Here is a 23,775-nt window from a genome sequence, read left to right on the forward strand (position 1 = left end):
TTCTACTGAAAGCAAAAAATAAGTTTACATAGTCTCCCTAAATAAATGAAATAAGATAACATAAAAAATAATTTTTTATTATTATCTTGCGCTAGCCATTCGCCACAAGTAAATTCCAGATTGGCTACAAGGTTTTTAGACTGTGTAGCCACAGTGGCGTTCTTATTTTTACGGAAAAAAGGCTAAAACTTTGTCGCTCGCTAGCGGCGCTCGCTATTTCCGCTAGCGAGCAGCGCTAGCGCCGCTATTTCCGCCGGAGCCGCTATTTCCGCATGCCGACGGAAAGAGCCGAGGTGACCCGAACGCTCCCGATCATTAAATATGCACTCGGGTCATGACCTCCTCTCATCCAATGAATATTTTTCATGCCTTTTTAAATTGAAATGAAAAATCATGTTGAATTAAATAAAATAAACTATGGCATACCGATGGTGTTGGTGGTGATCAAAGTTAAAATGTCTTCTAGTCTAAGTAAAAACTTACAAGTAAACATTGAGTAATATTTTGTATGACTGTATCTTCACATAGTGAATGCAAGTTTTCAATTGTTGAATCTCACATTTATACCTGCATAAAGTAGGATAGAAGATAGCTAAGCTTGAAATGTTGACTTTAGTGTATTTTTGTAGGTAAACTGAACAGAAGATTTTGTCCTCAGAATGCACCAGAATGCAGGAAAACAACCCCATTTTCTAAAATATTTCCCGGGGGAGGCCCCCCGGACTCCCCCAGTTAGGGGTGTCCCCATCAAGCCCCCCGCAACGAGCGTCGGTCCTCCGCGCATTGCGTCACTGTCTTGGACACAGAATGTGGCTTTTTGTGGCTTGCTCAATTATTTTACACTGAGCCACAGTGGCTTAGTCATACTAGCTCCTAGTGCAAGCCCAGATTATTATTAAAAATTAATTAGGAATACCACAGTTCATTCTTTTAAGTATAATAAAAGGAACAATAAATTTATAAATCTGATGAAAAACTAACAAAATGAGAAAAAGTTCCAAAAAATATTATGACTGATTTTGGCTCAACCAGACTAACTAAAGTTTCAGAAAAGAGAAACTTTAGATAAAGAATATTTTTAAAAAAGACAAACATATCATTGAGAAAAACTTCATGAAAATACTTAATGTCGTCTTTTAAGTTTAATCATCTAAAATGTAAACAGGAAAATATGACTAAATGTCGTTGTCAAGATTCTCCACAGTGCACTGGCATCGCATCCGGAGTATACCCTGTCTCACGCCCCCAGTCTGCTGAAATAAGCTCTGGCAACCCCGCGACCCACGACAGCAGATAGTATAAACGTGAACAAAAAATGTAATTTTAATTAATGTGGACCTTTGTCATGGAACTAACAATAAATTTGAAACTAGACAACCATATTGAAAAGCATTCCCCTCAAACAGTGCCAGTATTATAAACCTTTAAACATTAACAGGTCTACGTAGAGCTACATTTCTATCTTTATGAGCGCTGTTGGTGAAGGTCATGTTTCTCATGGGTGGACTAAAATGCCCTTCGTTGTCAGCATGCACGTTCACAGGGGATAAAGGAACAACAGCTGAACTAACAAGAACTGCTTCCAATTTCTAGAGGATTTTCAAGACCTTTTTTTTTTTTTTGGCCACAAATACACGATTGTGGAATTTTAGGGCAGGTCCGATTCTAACTTTTTCAAGGAGTCGATAAGTGGTTTTCAATGTGGAGGTAAACGGAGTACCGGGAGGAATGCTACACCAAGAAAGGCTTTGGTCCAATCAAATATTAATCCTAGGACTGTGTAGATCTGAGTTGTCCAACTGGATTGCTACGCTTTCTAACATTCCTTCAATTTACATGCTAAAGCAACATTAGCAAATTAAGGGGTGGTACATACAGAGGAGTGGCTCTCCTGCAGGTAAAAATGGACCATAGGGACAGTGAATGACATGAATCCAAGGATCTGAAACTAGAAACATGTTACAGAAAAGCATTTGGAAAGACAACCTCAGTGTCCTCCAATACCAGACCAGTACGACTCACAATTAAATCCAAAATACTTAATCATATCATGAAGGAAGGAATAATTACCTATATTCTTTATGCTACAAGAGGATGACAGCCAACATCTATTGAGGAGAGAGTCAACATGCTGAAAAGTGGTTTTTGTTTGAGAAGACAGTGGTATGTAACCTTTTTATTTTCAGGAAGCATTTCTGTCTAAAGAATAAGAAGAGAAAGAAAAGCAGAGAAACTGTGGACAGTTAAAGAGAAGCTTCTGAATTATCGACATTTTCTACATTTATTTATATTTAAAATGTTAAGACAAGAGAATATTTAACTAAACTAATCTCAGGTGAAATTCACTCTTCTCTATAAAACATTTATTTCCTTCAAGGCGAGTCTTCACCTTTTTCCAAAAACAATTAAAATGATAATTGGGCCCAAAATCTGTAATTTGTCTTCAGATTAATCACGCACTCAAATTTTGTAGTGTGGTGACAACGACTTTACTCATGTGGATTAATGTCAGTGCTTGAAATTTGTTTCACAGAAGTGGCGGGATATTCTAATTAAATAGATAAAAGGAAAATTAAGTGTCAGAATGGCATATTTTAAGTCATTTTTTTAAAATCAAGTGCTCTGTCACAATACTTTCACCAAATATCATAGGAACACTAGATTAAATTGGACTTAATAATAATCAGTGATACACATTGTGTGAAGTTTCATATGTGCACATGAAAACTTGAAAAAGAGTCTTCATTATATGCAAAAGTCCTAAACAAAATATAATTCCATCAATAATAATAATAATAACAATAATAATAATGATAATAATAATAATTAATTGTTCAGTTACAATGGTTATAATTCAGTCTATTTCAATGAAAAGAATTGTGCTAATTTGAAAGCAAATTTCATTTCAAGAGATTTTCTTTCTGCTCAGGCAGGAAGAGGTGGTTGGAGAAAGAGTGGCAGACAACAGAAAAGGATGTAGTTTGTCACTGCGCCGCTGTCTGTTCTTCAGTCTGGCACTGGGAATAGTTTTTCTTTTTTACAGTATAACCATGAATAAAACGGCTGACTGGACCCCTAAATGGATGGTGCAATACAACAAAACAGACTGGTGGATGTCAATGAAAGGACAAAACGTAGTCTCTGCCAACGGCACTGGTGGTAGAGTCAATACCACCGCTGATACCAGCTCATGTGTATTCAACATCTTATCAATTAAAGCTACAGACTTGTTTAATAACCATCAGACAGATAATGTATCGATGCCAAAGCAGAAACCAGTTCAACCGTTTCCAGTTCCTTATGAATCTCCAGGACCGTACTTAGTAGAGTACCCGTATGAATACCACTTCATCATAAATGAGCCAAACAAATGCGAGCAGCAGAAGCCTTTCCTGGTTCTGATGGTTCCTGTGGCGCCCCACAACAGGGTACACCGTGACATTGTCCGCAGCACCTGGGGAGGTGTTAGCCTGGTACTGGGCAAAATCGTGAGTCTGTTCTTCCTGCTGGGACGGAATAATGGAGAGGGAGAAGAACAGCTGCAGGAGCAACTGCTGCAGGAGAGCAAAGAACATCAAGACCTGATCCAGAGCAACTTCCTGGACTGCTACAAGAACCTGACCATCAAGACCATGGTGATGCTGGAGTGGGTGGACTCCCATTGCTCCAACGCATCTTATGTCATGAAGATTGACTCGGACATGTTTTTAAATGTGCCCAATCTCCTCAACATGCTAATAAATGCTCCAAAGACAAACTATATGACCGGACGTGTTGCGACTCGAGCGCCAGTGGTTCGTGATCCACATTCCAAGTGGCATCTACCTGTAGAATTTTTCCCTTGTCCCCACTTTCCACGTTACGCTTTGGGTCTGGCTTACGTTTTATCTCTAGATCTTCCTAAAAAGCTTGTGGAGGCATCCAGATACATTAAAGCCCTTTACATTGAAGACGTGTATTTGGGGATGTGCATGGATTACTTGGGCGTGACTCCTGCTGACCCTCCAGATGAGGATTATTTTCATAACGTCCCTGTGGGCTATAGCCGCTGTGCTTACTCCAGGCTAATAGCCACCACTACCTTTGAAAGAGTTAATTCTGTGAAAGTTTGGAACCATTTTAAAAAAACTGATCCATACTGCAAATAATACTATTTTAATTATTTCAGCGTATGTTGCTACTGTTTTTCACATTGTTTACGTCATAAATTTGTGATATAGAGAACAGATAAAGGGGATCATGAATAAAATATGTTAGCTATTTTGTCGAGATGTTATAAAAACGATGCTTCATCTGCTTTTTGTATTTATGACACTTTTATCTAAAGTGATAAGTTTCATAATTTGGGCTACATAGAAGCAAAGGAAGAATCTCTTCGGGGTTTTTTCTTGAAAGAGAAAAAGGATGAAGAGATTAAAACTGCAACACCCAGCAAGATATTTGTTAATATTTAACAGGGAGATGACTCACTGGGAATAATCCCCTGCCGCCACCCTGTTCAACCAATGTATACAGTTCTCAAAGGACATAATTGAATGGCACCCTAACTGCTGAATGATTTGTTAAATTTTAACAGGAGGAACGGCACAATGACAACACCCTGTTGCACCCTTTTTACACTTTACAGAAGATTCTGCCTGAAACATTTATTAATCAGAGCTCAACATGATCTTTAAAAAGAAAAACTCAACAATTAATGTGGGAAACACTGTTGCCTCACAGGAAGAAGGTTCTGGGTTCGATTCCTTTCTGTTTATGTTCTCTCCGCGTGTCTGTGGGGATATTTCGAAACCAATAATGTAATAACAGCTGCTAACATTGTCCTTTTTGAAATGTAATAGTCCAACATCGCAATAACTAGCCAATTATGTAATAAAAGTCCTGAACCGATAACGTAATAATTTTTGGGTTAGGTTTTTTTTTTAACCAGGCCAATAACATAATAACCAATAAATTATTATGTTAGTAGCCAAAAAATTTTCTGTTCATGTTATTGGCCAGTTGTTGTGTTTTTGGCCTATTACATTCTCAAATTTCTTACATTATCAGCTGTTGTTACACCTACAAAAATACGCATCCTTGGTGAACTGATCACTCCATATTGTCCTCAGTTCTTAGTGTTAATGTATGTGCGTCAGCAAAAAATTCTGCAACAGTGAGTCAATGGATGATATCCAAATTGAAGCGGATACACTAGTAATGAATGTGTTCATGTTTTTCTTCTGCATCTGATACAGATGTGGCTCCACAGTGCGCCGACGTCACACCCAGAGTGTACCCCGCCTCATTCTCCAAGTCTGCTGAGTTAGGCACCAGCAACCTTGCGACTCATGACAGCAGAAGAAGTGGATTCTGTAGATGAATGAATAAATGATACAGATGATATTATTTTGGTGATAAAAAAAGATATCCATTATTTTTACCCTAATTGTAGTTCTGGCAAATTCAAAGGTAGCTTTCTGAACAAATTGTTGTATTATTGGCACAACCACTGGGTAAACATTGAGCTGACAGCTAAACACTGGACTTATAGCTTTATATTGAAGTGACATCAAGAGTTTAATGTTAGCTCTGTTTGACATTAAGCATTAACTAATATGACAAAACCCTACTGACAACTAATGTTAGCTAATATTTGATAGCAAAGAATTTGAAAGCATGCTGCAACAGTATAATTTATTGTCAATGTTTAAACCATAAAAACATGTTGAAAATGCTCATAATATGAAACAAGTATTTTCATGAAACAGCTACTACTAATAGATAGTTGTAGGGTTGTAGTAGTTGTCGTTTCAGTTTAAATCCTTTAATAAGTGAAGCCGGGATAAGCAACACATAGACTTCAAAAGCAATTTTTTGTGGGCGTCTGTTTAGACCCAGGGTCAGGTGCATCAAACCCTGCTACTCCCTGATAAAGAACTGGACCCTCATCCTCTCTCAATACAAACTCAGAATTAGCTGTTTCACATTCACAGTCCCTGAAAAGTGAACCCCGTGTTAGGATAAGAGTTTAAACCAAAGGAAACATCTTTATCTTTCTGGCGGGCAATACGTTCCGTCGCTTTCTGTATATTCCCTAGCCCTGGCATGTGCATCTTTCGGCCTTTGCCGATGAACTTCAAGCCAGTCAAACTTCTTGTCCCCATGATTCTCTTTTGAAAGAAGGGCATCAACTGGGAGGTGTGGTTCAATCCCATACAGCATATAATATGGGGAATAACCTGTTGTGGCATGTGGGGTTACATTGTAAGCATACACCAGTTCTGGTACGTGTTCAGGCCATCGTCTCTTTTTGTCATTTGGAAGTGTACGTAGCAGCTCATGTAGTGTACGGTTAAAGCGTTCACAGTGAGCATTCCCAGTTGGATGATGAGAGGTTGTCAGTGTTTTCTTCACACCATTCAATTTACATAGCTCTGCAATGACTGATCTGAGTGCAATCTCTCAGGTACACTGTACTTCATAAACCTTTCTTTCAACAGCACCTTTGCTGTGGTTTCTGCTTTCTGGTCACGAGTGTGAAATGCTTGAGTGAACTTTGTGAACACATCCGTGATCACCAAAACATTTTCACTGCCATCAGTGGCTGGTTCAAGCAGTGTAAAGTCCACCGCCACCACCTCTAGAGGTCTGGATGCGAGAAATGACCTAGTAGGTGGATTTATCTTGGGATGAGGCATTTTGGTCAAAATACACCGCTGGAAATTCTTTACCCACCGTTCAACGTCATTATGCATGCCCGCCCAAAATGCCCTGTCTCAACAAATACAAGGTTCTCTCTATGCCTTGATGACCCACAGAGTCATGCACACTCTCCAGTACCTGTTTTCGCAAACAGTTTGGAACAAGCAACTGAAGACAGTCTCCATGGTGCACATCTTCAACCACTCAGTACAACAAGCCATCTTTCTCTCTTACGCGTTTCCTCTGTTTAAACAGTGACTTCACAGCTCTGGAGAGATTTCTCCTTTCCTGAGGACGTGGATTACGTCCTCAGGATAGCTCTAGGATAGCTCCTAGACCCTGACTGTTTGTGTCAGTTTCCAAAATGAAAGGGCAAGTGAAATCTGCAAAACCAAACCTGTTGACAATTATCATCCCACAAGACACTGAGCTTTTGGCTGGCCTTCGCAGGACTGCAAGCTGCACGGCATTGATTCACCACATCATGTAAGGGAGAAGCAATCTTTGAAAATCCTTCAACATACCTTCGGTAGTAACTGCAGAGGCCCAAGAAAGATTGCAGTTCTTTCACTGTAGAAGGTGCAGGCCATTCCTTGACAGCTACCACCTTACAAGGGTCTGTTGCAATACCATCTGCTGAGATCTGATGCCCTAAAAATCTGACTTCCTTCTGCAAAAAGTGACATTTTCCCAACTTAACCTTCAGTCCGGTAACTCTGAGACGCTTTAACACTATGTCAAGCCTATCCAGGTGTGACTGAAACGAGGGCGAGTACACCAAAATATCATCAAGGTATACTAGCATGATTTCAAAGATCAAGTCTTTCATAGTCACTTGCATTAACCTTTGAAAGGTCGCAGGACTTTTGCAAACACCCATAGGCATACGCAAGTACTCAAACAGCCCGAACGACGTTGTAAATGCAGTCTTATGCCTGTCATGCTCATCTACCACCACCTGGTGATAGCCACTTGCAAGGTCAATGGTGGAAAAGTATCTGGCACCTTTCAAAGCATCAAAGCTTTCGTCAATGCGAGGTAGTGGGAACGCATCTCTCTTTGTTTTCAGGTTTAACTTGTGATTGTCTACACATAGACGTATGCTGCCATCCTTTTTACTGACTACAACAACAAGTGAAATATGAACTCTCACTCTCTTGGATTATGCCCTTTCTTCAACAGCTTTGAAATGTGTTCTTGGACTTCTTTATATTGGTTGGGTGGTATTCTCCTATAAGGCTGTGTGACAGGTATATCATCAACCAGCTTAACTTCATGTTTCACTTCATCCGTTCAACCGAGATCTTCCTCATCATCAGCGAATACATCAATGTACCTTGCCAATAAGGCCCACAGAGACGCTTTCTCCTCATCATTACCACCAATGTCAAGATTGTCTAAGATAGTCTGCATTTTACTGTCAATGTGTCCATCTTTGGTGTCAACAGAGACCTGTTCAACATCTGCAGAGATGCGATTAAACTTAACTTCACAGGTCTGGTCACTTTCAACACACTCAACGGTTGAGATGATTCCTAGTTTGGTTCTTGGACACAGCCACACATCTTCTTGTGAGAAATTTACGATCTGGACCGGAATGACATGCCACTTGCCATCTACCAGTGCTGGGATGACAACTACACCAGTGGGTAGGGGTGTGTTTATAGGCTCAATAATCTTTTTTTGTATCGTTGCCTGTCTCTTTGGAGTGACCCCTAACCATAACAGTGGCAACAGAAGAAGCAGGTATTCTCACTTTTCCCTACCTGCTACCCTGACAATTGTTTTCTTTGGAAAAATGCATGTTTGTATTTGCTGAAATGCAGTTGTCCAACCAGTAGCTACCGTTCCTTTCAACCCTGTATCAAACTCTGATATGACAAGTTGTCGACATCTGGGAATGACATTCATACCGATGATGCAACGTTCTGCTGTGGCTACACTCGCTGAGGGTTTCAAGACCAGAAAACCACAGTGTGGGATTTTCAAACCCATTGTCTCCACTTCCAGTTCAACGAAACCTTGATAAGGTATCTCAAGGCCGTTTTCAGCCGTTATCTTGAGCCAACTAGAAGTGACAAGCAAGGCATCATCACCTCCACACAACTGATTTCTGAAAAACACATCTGTGATCGTGCTGACTTGGCTACCTGTATGTAGAAAGCCACGAGCTGGTGTACTATTGAGCTTAAGATCAACTACTGGACACTTGCCGATTGCACGATCAATAACTTGCTCTCAAGTAAGTTCAGGTTTGGTTGAGTCTGACATTTGTCCCTGCATTGTTCGACTCACTACAACCAGGGGTTCTCGTTTCCCTGCCAACTTGAAGCAGAAGTGTTCTCTGTATGCTTCAGTTGTTTCTGTGGCCACTGTTTAGCAACATGACCTTCAGTTTGACATCTGAAACATATTGGTTTACCATCAGCGGTAAACTTTGGTAGAGTTTTTGGTCTAGTAGCTGTTGTGGTGCTAGGACTTCGATCCTGAGTAGTCAAATTCTTTACTGCCTTACTTAGTTCAATGATAACTTTCCCTTGTTCTGCAAGAATAGTCATAACATCACCAAGTGAAACAGATTTCTCACTAACTTGACCAGTTGTGCTGACTTTCTCTTGCTCTGCGAGGACCTTTATGACATCCTCAATGTACCCTTTTTTCTCACCAGCCATTGCAGCTGTACACTGCATCTGCTGTTACATGGCTACAGACTTTAACTCTATTCTTTAAATCTTTTGCACTTATTGCAGGCTCTTCCGAGGCCAAGTAAGATTCTTCACGTACTTCTATCAAAATTGATTCTGGATGAGCCCTGACATATTTATGAAGTTCTCGTCTCAATGCAGGGTCTCTCACTCCATTGACAAACTGGTCTCTTAATGCCACTTTCTCATTAGCAACGGAGCTGGGATGAACTTAGTGCTTGTGATAAAGCATGTGAAAACTCACGTATGCCCTCACCTTCTTTCTGTTTGCAGCTGTAGAAGTTCTGAAGTAGCTTGGAGGTTCTGCGTTTATCTACAAAATCTTATCTAAGGTAGCAAAATATATCACTCATCTGGTCAGTTCCCTCATCATTGCGTAAACGCACCTCTTCTAAAGCTGGTCCTCTCAACAGTGACATAATGTAATCAAACTGCTCAGGCGGGGTCTGGTTTCTGGCAGAAAGAACTCGTTCTACCTCTTCAATGAATTCATCCACAGACCTATGTCCCCACTAAATGGCGCAATATGGCACTCCCTGGCACATAAACATATGACCTTGTAGTCATATGTTTACTGTTCAATGAGGATATGGCAGCCATGACTTCTTGCTGTTTTTTAGCTAAATCACCTATTTGCCTTTGTTTTTATTTATTTTATTTTATTTAACCTTTATTTATCCAAGTGAATCCCATTGAGATTACAAATCTCTTTTGCAAGGCCAAGACGGCAGCAGCACCAGTTAGTTACATACAGCAATTAAATTAAACAGATACATTATAAAACATACAATAACAGGGAAAAATCATCAAAGTCTAAGAAGGAAAGCAGGTACAGACTCCAATAGAATCTGCCTCCATACCCCTCACCAAATTTTTAAAATCCCTGATCGGGATCAGCTTTTGAAGCGGTAGTTCCGACTGCAAATGATTCCAGGCTGCAGGAGCAGAAAACATAAAAGCCTGTTTGCCAAGTTCAGTGCGAACCTTAGGGACAGTCAATAAAGGGATGTCATTCAAGCACAGACAATAGTTACTGGTTTTAAATAAAATATACCCACAAAGGTAAGAGGGGCACAGACCAAAGATAGACTTATAAATAAAATTGTACCAATGTGTAAGTCTGCATATGGTCAGGGAGGGCCATTGAACTTTGGCATACAGGGTGCAATGGTGAGTGAGAGCTTTGCATCCTTTGTACATCTCTTTGTTCTATTTCATCCTCAGAACTACTGTGTTGGTCATTGTTCATCATCTGTTCATTTACAACACTGCCTTCACCTTGGATTGACATTGTTCTTCCTTTTTCAAATCGGTTTTTTTTTTAAGAGCAGTTTTGTTTTTTCTTCTAGTATTCTTTGACACAGTTCAGTCACTTTTAAACAAGCAAAGACTAAATTGATTCAGCGATGAGTCAAACCATCACTCCTGGACAATGTCTCATCCGGCCTGGAGTCCCACTCTGTCTGGCGCAACCTTGGCCGACGTCCTTTCCAGCCGCAGACAACCGTCCCTCCTCGACGGATCTGCCTCACCGAGTCCAACCATCTAGCACACTTAGGAAATCTCTGTGGTTCACTGCACCATACGACACAGCTATCTCTCTATCCGGTCCCAAATTACCCGTAGGAGTGAGGTGCACTGGCGTCGTGCCCGGAGTGTCCCCCGCCTCCCACCCTATGCCAGCTGGGATAGGCTCTAGCTCCCCGTGACCCCCTACGGCGGATACAGCGGCAGAACATGAAAATGAATGAATGAAGGAATAAAATGCATGCTTCAAGGTTTTTGGCTTCACACAGTTGCTAAATGCACCCCCACCCCCAACCTATTCCCTGTGGAGTCATATGTATATCGTGCGCGTACAGGGAGGGACAGCCCTGTTAAACTATTAATGACTGACAGGGAGGTAGAGATGGAAACGCACTGCAATTATAAAAACACATGCGAATCTTCACAATCTGACAGCACACTGCCAAACCAGGACATTATCAAAAGCTTTACTCATTTTTTATTTTCATTGAATTATGATCCACAATGCTTCCCAGATGGAAACTACAGACACATGTAAACAAGAAAAAAGTAACACAAATATTTTTAAAAAAGCTAAATAAAAAAATAATATGGTAATACCCCCAAAATAATAACATATAAACAGCATAGCTGTACAATAGTGAGATCACAAATAAAATTAGGATACATTTTAAAAATACAGATAACGAATAACCACTAGATGACAGCATTAGTTATGTAATAGGCCAGGGCCCCATCAATAGGAAGTGATGTAGACTGGGATAAAATACAAAGAATGAAAAAGGTTATTGTTAATTCTGGTACAGCCTGCATGCGGGATTACACAAATCATTCTCCCTTTCTGCTAATTATGGTTGAAGAAAACAACAGTGAACATTGTCAAATGCACTGTTTTATTTTACTTGATTTCACAGTGGATCATGTCAACTGTGTTTTGCCAATTTAATTGGAAAAAGCCCCACAAACTTGGGAATAAAGCCCTCTATAGGAACTGGACCAGCCATGTTCACATAACAACATGGTGAAAAGCTTTGTGAAGTATTTGTTCAGAATACAAATTCTAAAAAACAAACTTTTATTTCATTTGTTTAACTAATGATAATCAAATGCATTGAATATATCAGTATTATTCCTGGATTCTGGTTAGGAGGGCAGCCAACAACCCTCCTGAATGCCCCAGCCCCACCTCCAGTGTCAAGTTTCAATATTTATTTTGTTAAATGACAACCATGTGACAGATTCAAAGCACAGTGAAAACCGTCTTCACATTTTTAACTTTCTACCTAAGCATCTGTCAATAAACAATTATGGCACAAAAATAACCACTGATGAACACTAGAACACATCCAGGTGTTGTCTTCCCAGTCCGTTTCCAGAATTTACCTCCTAAATACTAAAAATAGTGTCAATTGAGATCCGAATTCATCCAATGGCTAAAGATTTTTTGGGTTTGAATGTCAAAATATAAATGAAGGTTTAATATGAAGTCAATCTGTTTGTTATTGAATTCATGTACACTTGTATAAAACGATTTTTTAAAATTTTGCAAATACTGGCTACGGGGAGACGAGGTTCTGCTTCTACGTATCCATGTATGTCAACTTCTCATCTAAATATTGCCTCAGTCGCTTTATTGTTATTAGGCTACATTTATCAGCTGTTGAACACCTTGGCCCTAAAATGGACAAGTTTCTTGTGTTTGTTCACAGAATATTGTGAGCTGCTCACGTTTTCTCATTCAGGCAGCTGCCTAAACCTGTTGGCTGTTGTCTCACCTGTTTCTACACCTCCCTTTTCTGTTCTTTTGTCTGATGTCTTCCTCAGCAGGAAGTTCTGTAAAGTTGGCGGCTGCTTTCATCAAATTTAAGATTTTTCTTTTTTAATTTTAAGTTACTTTAAATTAATTTTAGAGAGGAGAGGAAATTCTTTTTTCATATGATATATTAAACACACAAACAGGCCAAAACACACACACACACACACACACACACACACACACACACACACACACACACACACACACACACACACACACACACACACACACACACACACACACACACACACACACACACACACACAAATGGCCTGTGGACATGCAAATACAGGAGAGATGGTCGAGTGAAGGGCAGCCACACAGCAGCGACCTATGATTTGGTACCTTGCTCAAGAGCACCTCAGCAGTGCTGAGGTGGTGAACCGACATTTCTCCAGCTACCAATTCGCTCTCCAGAATTTTAGTTCATGCTGGACTTCAACCAGCTCCATCTGGTCCAAAAGCCAAGTCCTTGTGGACTGAGCGCCTGCTGCGCCCCATGTGTTTTATTATTATTATTATTATTATTATTATTATTATTAGTAGTAGTAGTAGTAGTAGTAGTAGTAGTAGTAGTAGTAGTAGTAGTACTAGTAGTAGTAGTAGTAGTAGTAGTAGTAGTAGTAGTATTAGGAGTAGTAGTAGAATTAGTATTAGTATTAGTATTATTATTAGTGTCATTAGTAATGTATTATTATAACAACACAGTTGCTGAAGCCAGTAACTGAAACTCTGACACACCTGAAGCTAAATGTTAAGTTTGGCTGATAGTCACACAGAACTATGTTGTCAGGCAGATTATTTGTATTTGATAATACATTCTAAAAGACAAAGAAACCTTTGAGAAATGCACGAGAGATTTGTCACAATTGTTCAAACACTTTTTAAGACAGTTGTTAAAGGTTAATCATTGTAATCAGAGTAGAGATCAGCTGTAATTATCAGTATAAATCTTGTGTTTTGAATTCTGGAATGAACTGATTTATTTATGTATTTATTATGAATGTGACCTTATCTAAAAATATGTCCAACCACCTAATAGACTGATATTTACTCTGGACTGAATCTTTTTACTGTTGTGCATCATTTTAATAAAGAGTACATTAACATAACATTATTCTGGTAATTTTGGAAACAATGAAGCCACGTTTTCAGTAAGGACAAGCATAAGTTGCTTCTCAAGTCCGGTTGGTGACCACTGGCAGGTGACCATTCATCTTGGTGTCTTAGCAAACCAAGACATTCACATCGAGATTGACGATAAAAAAAAACCTTTCAGCATTCACACCTAAAAAATTGAGAACAGGTTAACAATAGCGTGGATGTCACAGAATAGTGTGAGAGCCATGCTCCCGCATAATCACATTTAATAACAGAGCCATGCTAACACGCTACTACTCTGACAAATAATAATTGTGATGAAGACTAAAACAGCAATAGTGTGAGAGTCATGCACTTATTAATTATTTATCCATTTAAGACAAACCCTTCTCTTAAGACAAACACAAACTTCTGAGATTCATTGTGAAACATAACTCAGTTAATAAGGACCTTTTCCAAAGCTTCCAGGGGATTTCAAGCTGTTCATTGGCTTCAAGATGAAACACGACTCTCAAACAAGGGGGAGGTGCAATTTAAGGTGTGGCTACATCACAGGTAAGGAAAGTGGATCAGTGCTACGGTTATCTGGAAGTTACAGCCTCAGAACATATGTGGAATATGCTTATAAAGTATCCAGTTTTGAGAAAATTATTCTGTTGCTCCAGTTTTTTCTGTTCAGATTGCCAAAGGGGACTGTGACCTGCAACTGGACTACAAACCATCCTATCATCAGGCTTTCAGTGAACCAGTATCCTGTAACTTTTTCTCTGCCAGAGATCTAAAAATAAAACAGCCAACATCTGCAGGCAGGAGAGTCAACATGCTAAGTGGTTTTGTCAAGAGACAACAATGGTATGTAAGCATTTTTAAATGCTGTCTTTTTTGTCATTGAATACCTATATTTTGGAACAAAGAAAAGAATAAGTGTAGCTTTATTAATGATTGAAAGAGAGACAACAATAAAAATCCTGCAATAAAAAGCTACAATATGAGAGAATTTAATGCTTTACTTTTAAAATTATAGGGTTAGGACTGTCATTTGTAGCTTGCAATGCCAAAAAGCACCGTTGTATCAGGACAGATTTATTTCTTCTCCTCAGGCAATCATCTTTGGTGAGGTACTGGCAGACAACAGAAAAGGATGTAGTTTGTCACTGCGCCGCTGTCTGTTCTTCAGTCTGGCACTGGGAACAGTTTTTCTTTTTTACAGTATAACCATAAATGAAATGACTGACTGGACCCCTAAATGGATGGTGCAATACAACAAAACAGACTGGTGGATGTCAATGAAAGGACAAAACGTAGTCTCTGCCAACGGCACTGGTGGTAGAGTCAACACCACCGCTGATACCAGCTCACCTGTTTTCCACATCTTATCAACTAAAGCTACAGACTTGTTTAATAACCATCAGACAGATAATGTATCGATGCCAAAGCAGAAACCAGTTCAACCGTTTCCAGTTCCTTATGAATCTCCAGGACCGTACTTAGTAGAGTACCCGTATGAATACCACTTCATCATAAATGAGCCAAACAAATGCGAGCAGCAGAAGCCTTTCCTGGTTCTGATGGTTCCTGTGGCGCCCCACAACAGGGTACACCGTGACATTGTCCGCAGCACCTGGGGAGGTGTTAGCCTGGTACTGGGCAAAATCGTGAGTCTGTTCTTCCTGCTGGGACGGAATAATGGAGAGGGAGAAGAACAGCTGCAGGAGCAACTGCTGCAGGAGAGCAAAGAACATCAAGACCTGATCCAGAGCAACTTCCTGGACTGCTACAAGAACCTGACCATCAAGACCATGGTGATGCTGGAGTGGGTGGACTCCCATTGCTCCAACGCATCTTATGTCATGAAGATTGACTCGGACATGTTTTTAAATTTGCCCAATCTCCTCAACATGCTAATAAATGCTCCAAAGACAAACTATATGACCGGACTTGTTGAGACAGGAGCTGTAGTCCGTCGAGATCCACATTCCAAATGGTACATACCTATGGAACTTTACCCTTCTCCCCACTTTCCACTTTACGCTTTGGGCCTGGGTTACATTTTATCTCTAGATCTTCCTAAAAAGCTTGTGGAGGCATCCAGACACGTTAAAGCCCTTTACATTGAAGACGTGTATTTGGGCTTGTGCATGCACTACTTGGGCCTCGCTCCCACTGACCCTCCAGATCGGGGTTATTTTCATGTCTTTCCTGTGCCCTACAGGCGCTGTGCCTACTCCAAGCTAATCGCCACCACTACCTATGAAAACGCTGACCGTGTGTGGATCTGGAAAGACTTCCAAAAATCAAGCCCATACTGTTGATCAGTTATTATTATTAGTATTACTTTTGCATGGCTGATCATTCCGTAGGTCACATGGCAAAGCACCAAAGATAGATAAAACCTCATTGTGATCTTTTTGTTTCAGCATCCCTGGAGAAATGTCTTACCAGTCTTGCTCAGGGACAAGTTGAGACAGGTCACAGGACTCAGCCATGTGTATCATTACTTTGTATGTAGAACTAAGGACTGACTGAAAGATTTTGTCCAACTGTCACCTGACTAAACATCTACAGTATAATATCTGATACGTAATGATTGTGATACTTGTAATGGGGGGTTGATAATCTGGACTTCTTTGCAACTATCTGAAGGGAAAACAATCTGAAGAGGTCAAAACTCCTTCAATCATTATAGTTAAAATCTTTGTCATCAGAAATTCCTCCAAACATTATCATAGTTTGTGTGAGAGAAGAGAATGCAGAAGACAGGGTTAGATGGAGGCAATTGATTCGCTGTGGTGACCCCTGAAAGGAAAAGCTGAAAAGAAAAGAAGATCATCATCTGGAATTGTGCTGAATAGCACCGGATTTAATCACGAAACAAAATCAATTTTAGTCCACAATCACAGATAAAACACCAGTACTGCTAAGAAGATTTTTTATAACATGAATTCCAAACCTAATTAAAATATCACCTCAGTCAGATATAAATGTAGAATCTATAAATATAGATACTATACTGTGAGGAAACCTGTATATGAAGAGAAATTTTTGCCATGCAGAGACACCAAGTGGACATTTTACAGACTGCAACTTTGAGGAGATTAATGAATGTTGTTGATAATAGTATTTATGAGAAGAACCCACCTATTTGGTCTGTCCAAACCCTTCATTAGTGGTAGGAACTTTTTAAACTTTTGCTGTTGATAATTGTGATCACCCCTACCCCAAATAACTAAATATCAAGTAGGGTGAATGCAGAGCAATGGCAGAATTGCTGTATGTTTTTAATTGAATATCCGTCTATGTTTAGCTCATTAACCTGAAAAACAGTACAGTGTTCTGAATGGCTTTCATTCCCGTCATAAGCAGCGTTTTTGACTGTGTAAACTGTCTGGGACATTTAAATTTGTACATAAGAGTAATTACAAAACCTGGCCAAAATGAAATCTTTTTTCAGCAGCAGTTTAATTACAATGTGCTTTTCCCCATACGTTTGTTCTGCCAAGGCCTGTTCATTTTAAAACTGTTACATGTTGAGTACTCACAGACAGTGATACCTACAGAGTACCTTTAACTTTTGATCTCTCTCTCTCTCAGGCAGTCTTTTTTCCTAGTGAAATGTGGTTTTTCCTTTGTATTTCCCATGCAAATGATTGTGGAAATTTGCAAATATGTGCATACTTGTAACCATAGAAACAGAGCAACAAAATGTAAATGGCCAAAAATAATTTTGCTGATGTGGATACCAAAAACTATGTTGAAAAGTCTTTGTTGACTGCCTGACAGTGAGAAGGTTCTGGGTTCAATTCCTTTCTGTCCAGACTTTGTATGTTCTCCCTGTGTCAGTGTGGGTTCCCTCTGGGTTCTCCTCCTAAACCTCCATAAACATGCAGCTAATTGTCTGTAGGTGTAAATGTGAGCATGAATGGTTGTTTGTCTTTTGTGTGGCTCTGCCATGAGCTGGCATCTCATCCGGGGTGTACCCTGTCTCTGGCACGTAGCCAGCTCGGATAGACTCCAGCAGACCTGTTACCCAAAAGGTGGAAAAGTAGCTGCAAAAAAATGGATGTATGGCTGGATAAAATAAGACCAAGATATGCAGACTTTATTCCATAAATGTCTGACAAATAAAAACAAGATGATATTTATTCAATTTGTTAGTTTTTAAAAAAAAAAACCAAACAATATTGGATTGTTGGTTGGTTGGCCTTTCGTCAAGACAGGAAATCAGAATCTCCTGGAAAAGATTTCAGAAAACTTGGCAGTGAACGGATAGAGCATTTGTCATGAAGTGAAAGTTCGGTATCATGAAATGGATCTTTAAAAAATCATTAATAAATGTAAATGAGAAAAATATTATGTTTGACTACTGTTTCAGACAAGACAAGCAGCGATACAAGACTCAGTACAGGATTTGTGCTGTCAAGATTTACACAAGAAAAAAATAAAAAGTCTTAATTCAACTACTTCACTACTCCTGAGTGATCCTGACATAAATCTCAAAGTGACTCAGCATTCAGTTTTCAGCTATATTCATTCCTCCTGAAGATTAGTGATTCAAAATGGAAAAATATACCAGTAAATGATGAAGTCCCATCATTAAACATCTGATAACAGTATTAAAAAAGATTTAATTTCACCTCCAAAGATGTTTTACAGTATTTGTCCAGAAGAGGTCAGTGTAAGATTTTACACAAACAATTTCAGCTGCCCCTCAATCTATGTCGACCGTTTGTGACAATATAAAAAAACAACTATTTAAAATGTCATCGCTAAATGAAAACTAAAACACTTGTAGGAAACTTCACATTAAGCCTAACAAGGTGAGATACACACTGCACAATGCTCAAGTATTTATAAATTAATGCTTATTTTCAAGCTGAACAGTGATTTCAAAATTAATTCCTCAGAATATGATTCAATGATTAATGTCACCTACAACTTAATTATTATGTGACCATGCCTAATACTGTCTTATTTCATAAAAGTAGCTTATCATTTTGGGGATCACCATTTCAGGTAATGTTAGATCAAAAGATCAATAGCACTCATTTTTGCTTAACATTAAGGCTAAAGAGAGATGACAAGGTTGTATTGCTCTATCAAAGTGCAAACCAAGGTTTGTTTTTACTTTTAATGTTAGCATTATAGATAGATAGATTAGGTCATTTAGTCCTAAAATCCCAAATTCATTTAAAGTGACTTTAAGTTAAGCTGAATCAATACTGTAGCTTCCAAGTCAGGAGCTTTAGAGCTTTTGGATCTTTCTCAAATGGGATGCACACTTCCACTTAAGATTTATATTATATTTATATATATAATATATATATAATATATTTAAGACTTGGTTATTGGTTATAGCATATAAAGATTGGTTATAGCATATAAACTATAGAGAGTTATTTTACAGTTTTTATTTTGTCTGTTTTTTAAACAGTCCGCATCCTCGTTATTTGTTAAGAAAGATAAAGTAACACTGTTCTGAAGCTCCAGAAATATTTTGTGGACTTCTGACTTCCCATTGGTCTGGATGTGAGGAGGTAATGGTTTTATCTTAAGTGTTTGGAGAACCTGTCTATTAAGCAGCGGTTTGAACTCAGCGCTAATGCTTACCATACTCCCAATGAGAATGACCTATTGATTTTTGTTCAATAATAGTTGGCATTTTGGACCAAGCTTGTTTGTTTTACCATCCTTTTTCCCAAACTTCAAGCATGGCTAAAGATTTACCATCTTTGGCTTACATAAAAGTAAATCTGGTTTCATCCAACAAAATCTGAATCCAAACATTCTAAATAAACTCTTTTTGAACCACCTTTTGAATGATTAAAAAGCACAGAACGTTCAACTCAGTTTTCAATGAAAAATTAATCTGTAATAAATAACTCTAATCCGCGGTGCACTGGCGTTGTGCACGGAGTGTCCCCCGCCTCACGCCCTATGCCAGCTGGGATAGGCTCCAGCTCCCCGTGACCCGCCGCGGCGGATACAGCAGCGGTACATGAAAATGAATGAAAAAAAACCAAACTAATTTATGACACAGTCATGAAATACTTAGAAATCGAATAGATTAATATAGTTAGTAAAGAGAGGAAAAATACATCAGCAACAATGTGAGCTCAAAGTTTTCCTCATTCTGCGTACTTGGGCACAACACAGGTGCAGGCCACGGGAACACTGATGATCACCTTTTTCACTGCATATTTGTTGGGGTCGTTTCCACACCGGCTCTTCTTCAAGACCATCAATGGAGCAAACACAGGTACAGAGTTATATCTCAGGTCTTCACGCTGGTTGATGATGCAGCCCTGACAAATGCACTCAGCAATCGCGATCTCATGTGGGATTCTGTCAACATCTTGATTTAGGCTGATGGAAAAGAATCAGACACAAAGCAATTTACCATTTTATCTTCTGTTATTGATAAGAATCGTGACTTATTTGTTGAAGTTGAATTAGTAATGACTGCTTTAATCCACGGGGATTTATACTGAAAAAAACATTCAAATTTTCAAGTCTTAGATAGATAGATAGATACTTTATTAATCCCGGAGGAAATTGTATTTTATAAGTCTTTACCACATTATTGGCTTTACTAAGGAGTCTACGGAGATTCATAGTCATCCAGGTCACAGTAGTTATCTGTGATGAATAAAATCAGCTGGACTTGAAGGAAAATCATGAATACATTTAACCTCACATTTAAGACTCTTCTTTAGAACGGAACAGCAATGTTGTTCCTATGAGAAAATATTTAAACAATTTCAGTGACATGAGGTCAGGCGAGGCACGGCGTCACCTGCTGTCATGAATGAAAAAAATGAAAAATGGAAGAAATAAATTAAATGGTTATATTTATCCTGTGATGTGTATTATAGAGTTAATTTCTGTTTACCACCACCAATTTTATGTTATTTTTACTCAAAACTGCTGAATTTTCACATTTACCGATGAAATACTGAGAACGGACCTGCGGTGAGGCACCAGCCAGCCGAGCCTCACCATGGATTGCGAAATGGCTCTGCTAGCTGTGCTGGTATGCTATACAGTGAGACCGTAATGCTATTTCTCTATACGTCGCTATTATAATGTTCAAACACGTTTGGTCTCTGAACTAAATAATAATAATTTATTTAGTAATTAATTATAATTTAGCTAATGTATATAATGTACAGTGTTTTTTGTCAAAAACTGTATGTGTGTAACATCTTTCTTGAGTTGAACGGTCCTGAAACGGCTGAGAAGAGGCCCGCAGTGAGGCACGCATTTCTCCAGCCTCATGGTAGGGGGCGCTAGTGATCCCAGGGATTCAGCCGAGGATTCTACTTCTTCGGCCGTAGAAGAAGTGACAGTAAACTACAGCCATTCATTTGTTTTCCACTCGCTTTGCCTAACTATAAAAATGGAGGATTCCGTATCTCAACTCAAAATTTCTTCGATGCTTTTGTTCAGAAGGAGCGTCACATGGACTTCATTTATATGAAAACATAACATATAAGCAAACATGTAGGAAAAAACATTAATTTTTTAATAATCAAATGTGCTAATTGTGTGTTACAGTTTATACGTGTAAATAATTCTGCAATGGGACTTGAAAAATAATCGACTCACTGTTGCTAATTGAATGGTGAATAAGCTACACTGTAGGTTCATATTTTTGTAAATCTAATTATGATGAAATCAGTGCCTCACCAGCATTGAACCTCCACGCACATCACTGAACTATTTCCACAACACTTCTTGTTGCAGGATTGTTGAGCCTTGGAAGAGATATGTAGTCTACCAAGTGCCATTACAGTTTGAATGTGCAACAGTCTGCTTTGAAAATAGAGGTGGCCCAGAGGAAGAGAGAACATCAGCAGCATGACAATTCACTTATGTATTGAAGAAAAGTGTTCCTACCGAATACTGTCAGCCAATAGAATGCGTGTACGGTATGAGGTGACCAAAACTCCACAATGTAATGAAGCCGTGAATCGTGAAGCACGAATAAGCGAGGGATTACAGTATTTGCAGTTTTCACAAAATGAACAGAAAATGAAGTGTACATACGATACCTTGTCAAAGTCAGTCATGCTTGTTAGTCGTGTTTTTCTATCTTTTTGGTGATATTTTGTTTTTTAATGAAATGAAAAGTGAATTGGGCATAGTGTACCTTTTCAAAGTGGGTCATGTTAGTGTCTCTCTGTTTTTGGTTTAAATTTGCTTTTTGATGATCACAAAGTTATTTTTCTTCCCATTTTCCCCACATTTTTGCAGATATATCATAATGGCTTTGTTGGGCAATATTTGTGTTTTCATTCCACACAAAGTTAGGAATTTCTGGCAGGAAGTTGTAGAGTGGAAGCTGTCTCTGATAGTGGTCAGTGATATTGAGACTTTATTATTGTCATGATATTGAGACATTTGTTCATTATTAGTTTTTTTCTTGCAATATTACAAACCTTTTTCACATAAAATCACTGTTTATTTCTATATTATTTTGACTTTTTCCTCATAAAAGTACAATAATCAGGTTTGGACTTTATTTCCTTGCGAAATCATATGTTATTGTAATATTATTATTGAATTAGGACTTGGCATTTTTAATATCAAGACTTTTTTTTAAACTTATAATTACAAATTTATTTTTGGAATATGACGTTTTTTAAGACTTTATATTTGAAATATGACTTTTCCGTAAAATCACAACTTCGTCTGACCATAATATGCTGTTATTTTGTCATAAAACGCAGAATTAAAGTAACAACAAATATTTTCCTTAATTATCACCTCATCCATCCATTGCTGTGACTTGACCATCGCGCTTTGTGATCACCCACCTGTACCTCCACGGTGTTATGGCGCGGTTGTTCAAGTCGCTGCTCAGTTCGTGGGTCAGCTGCACGCAGGTCCTGGTGCCCCGCGGCGGCGGCGGCGGAAGGTTTTTGGGGACCCCCAGTTTACCCCAGTACCTCCTTTGGAAGCTTTCAGCGCGGTTCCGGAGCTGCTCCTCGGTGACGCACCTGCCTGCGGCGGCAGCGGAGGAAGAAGAGGAGGAGGAGGAGGAGGAGGAGGAGGAGGAGGGATGGTTGAAGATCAGGAGTGAACCGAGGGAGATCTGAAATAATAAAAACACAAAAACATCTCAGCCTCACATTTCAGTGTGTGTGTGTGTGTGTTTGTGTCGCCCCCCCCCAGGTTCCCTCCCAGCATTACCATTCTCAGACTGACGCACGTCATGTTGGACGCAGACTGACATTGAGCCGCCGCTCCATTGCACCTGGTTTATATACACACAACATGTCCTGCAGGTGAAGGGCTGTTAACGATGGAATTATTCAAATCCTGTCTTCCTTTAGTGACGCATGTGTTTTCACCCCGCCCTCTTCGGGCGATGTGCTCACTCCCCAGGTATGACGTGGAAAACCTGTAATACCATTCATTCATTCGTTCATTCAGTTTACAAACCACTTCTTCCGCTTTCGTTCATCCCGAGAGTTGTTTATCCCACCTCCTATGGTACTATTTGAAGTAAAACTATTAGATGGTGGGTTGGAAATAAAACATGTCCTCAAATACTCGATTCTTTAAATTATTTTAGCTTTCATAGAGAAATACTACATCTTACTATAATTATATGACATGTTGAGTCATTAGAGAAACGTGAATACAAAGGTCGAAAATGATTTGCACAAGTAAGCATTTAATTTTTAATTTGATTTTTGATTTTTGACTAATGAATTTTTGAAAAATTTTAATTGACAAATGAATTATGACCTTAATCGACTGTAGCCAGTCCCATCTGACACTAATGAGAGTCAGAGGCTGGTGAGTTTCCAGTTCACCTAAATTACATGTCTTTGTTCACACAGTAGGCAGAGAACCCATAAAGAACACACAGAATCTTAGAGAACACATCACCCAGTCTGAACCCTGACCTTCAATACACACAGAAAAGTCATGGGT

General features: G+C 39.1%; 3 protein-coding genes across 3 annotated transcripts; 2 read left to right on the forward strand and 1 right to left on the reverse strand.

Moving 5' to 3' along the window:
- Positions 1 to 3,260: 3,260 nt before the first annotated feature.
- On the forward strand, positions 3,261 to 4,148 carry LOC137593873 (beta-1,3-galactosyltransferase 2-like). Its single transcript, XM_068312985.1, has one exon. The coding sequence runs from the start codon at positions 3,261 to 3,263 to the stop codon at positions 4,146 to 4,148; it is 888 nt and encodes a 295-aa protein (XP_068169086.1).
- An 11,112-nt stretch (positions 4,149 to 15,260) lies between these two features.
- Positions 15,261 to 16,145, forward strand: LOC137593941 (beta-1,3-galactosyltransferase 2-like). The gene has a single exon (XM_068313111.1). It carries the CDS (start codon positions 15,261 to 15,263, stop codon positions 16,143 to 16,145), a length of 885 nt encoding a protein of 294 aa, XP_068169212.1.
- A 3,041-nt stretch (positions 16,146 to 19,186) lies between these two features.
- Positions 19,187 to 23,049, reverse strand: LOC137594018 (interleukin-17C-like). Its single transcript, XM_068313240.1, has 3 exons — positions 23,026 to 23,049; positions 22,650 to 22,927; positions 19,187 to 20,196 (listed from the first exon to the last, which is right to left on the reverse strand). The coding sequence occupies exons 1-3, from the start codon at positions 23,047 to 23,049 to the stop codon at positions 19,959 to 19,961; spliced, it is 540 nt and encodes a 179-aa protein (XP_068169341.1). The 3' UTR covers positions 19,187 to 19,958.
- Between the last annotated feature and the right edge of the window lie 726 nt (positions 23,050 to 23,775).

This window comes from Antennarius striatus, chromosome 1 (assembly GCF_040054535.1).
Source record: "Antennarius striatus isolate MH-2024 chromosome 1, ASM4005453v1, whole genome shotgun sequence".
In the NCBI taxonomy this organism is placed as follows: Eukaryota; Metazoa; Chordata; class Actinopteri; order Lophiiformes; family Antennariidae; genus Antennarius; species Antennarius striatus.

What these genes read in the sequence shown, in the direction of transcription:
- LOC137593873 (XM_068312985.1), top strand. Translation starts at nt 3,261, where the DNA reads ATGCCAAAGCAGAAACCAGTTCAACCGTTTCCAGTTCCTTATGAATCT.
- LOC137594018 (XM_068313240.1), bottom strand. Translation starts at nt 23,049, where the DNA reads ATGACGTGCGTCAGTCTGAGAATG. An exon ending in CGTGCGTCAGTCTGAGAATG is followed by an intron (nt 22,928 to 23,025) that starts GTAATGCTGGGA and finishes TTATTATTTCAG; the next exon opens with ATCTCCCTCGGTTCACTCCT. An exon ending in ATAACACCGTGGAGGTACAG is followed by an intron (nt 20,197 to 22,649) that starts GTGGGTGATCAC and finishes CTTTTCCATCAG; the next exon opens with CCTAAATCAAGATGTTGACA.
- LOC137593941 (XM_068313111.1), top strand. Translation starts at nt 15,261, where the DNA reads ATGCCAAAGCAGAAACCAGTTCAACCGTTTCCAGTTCCTTATGAATCT.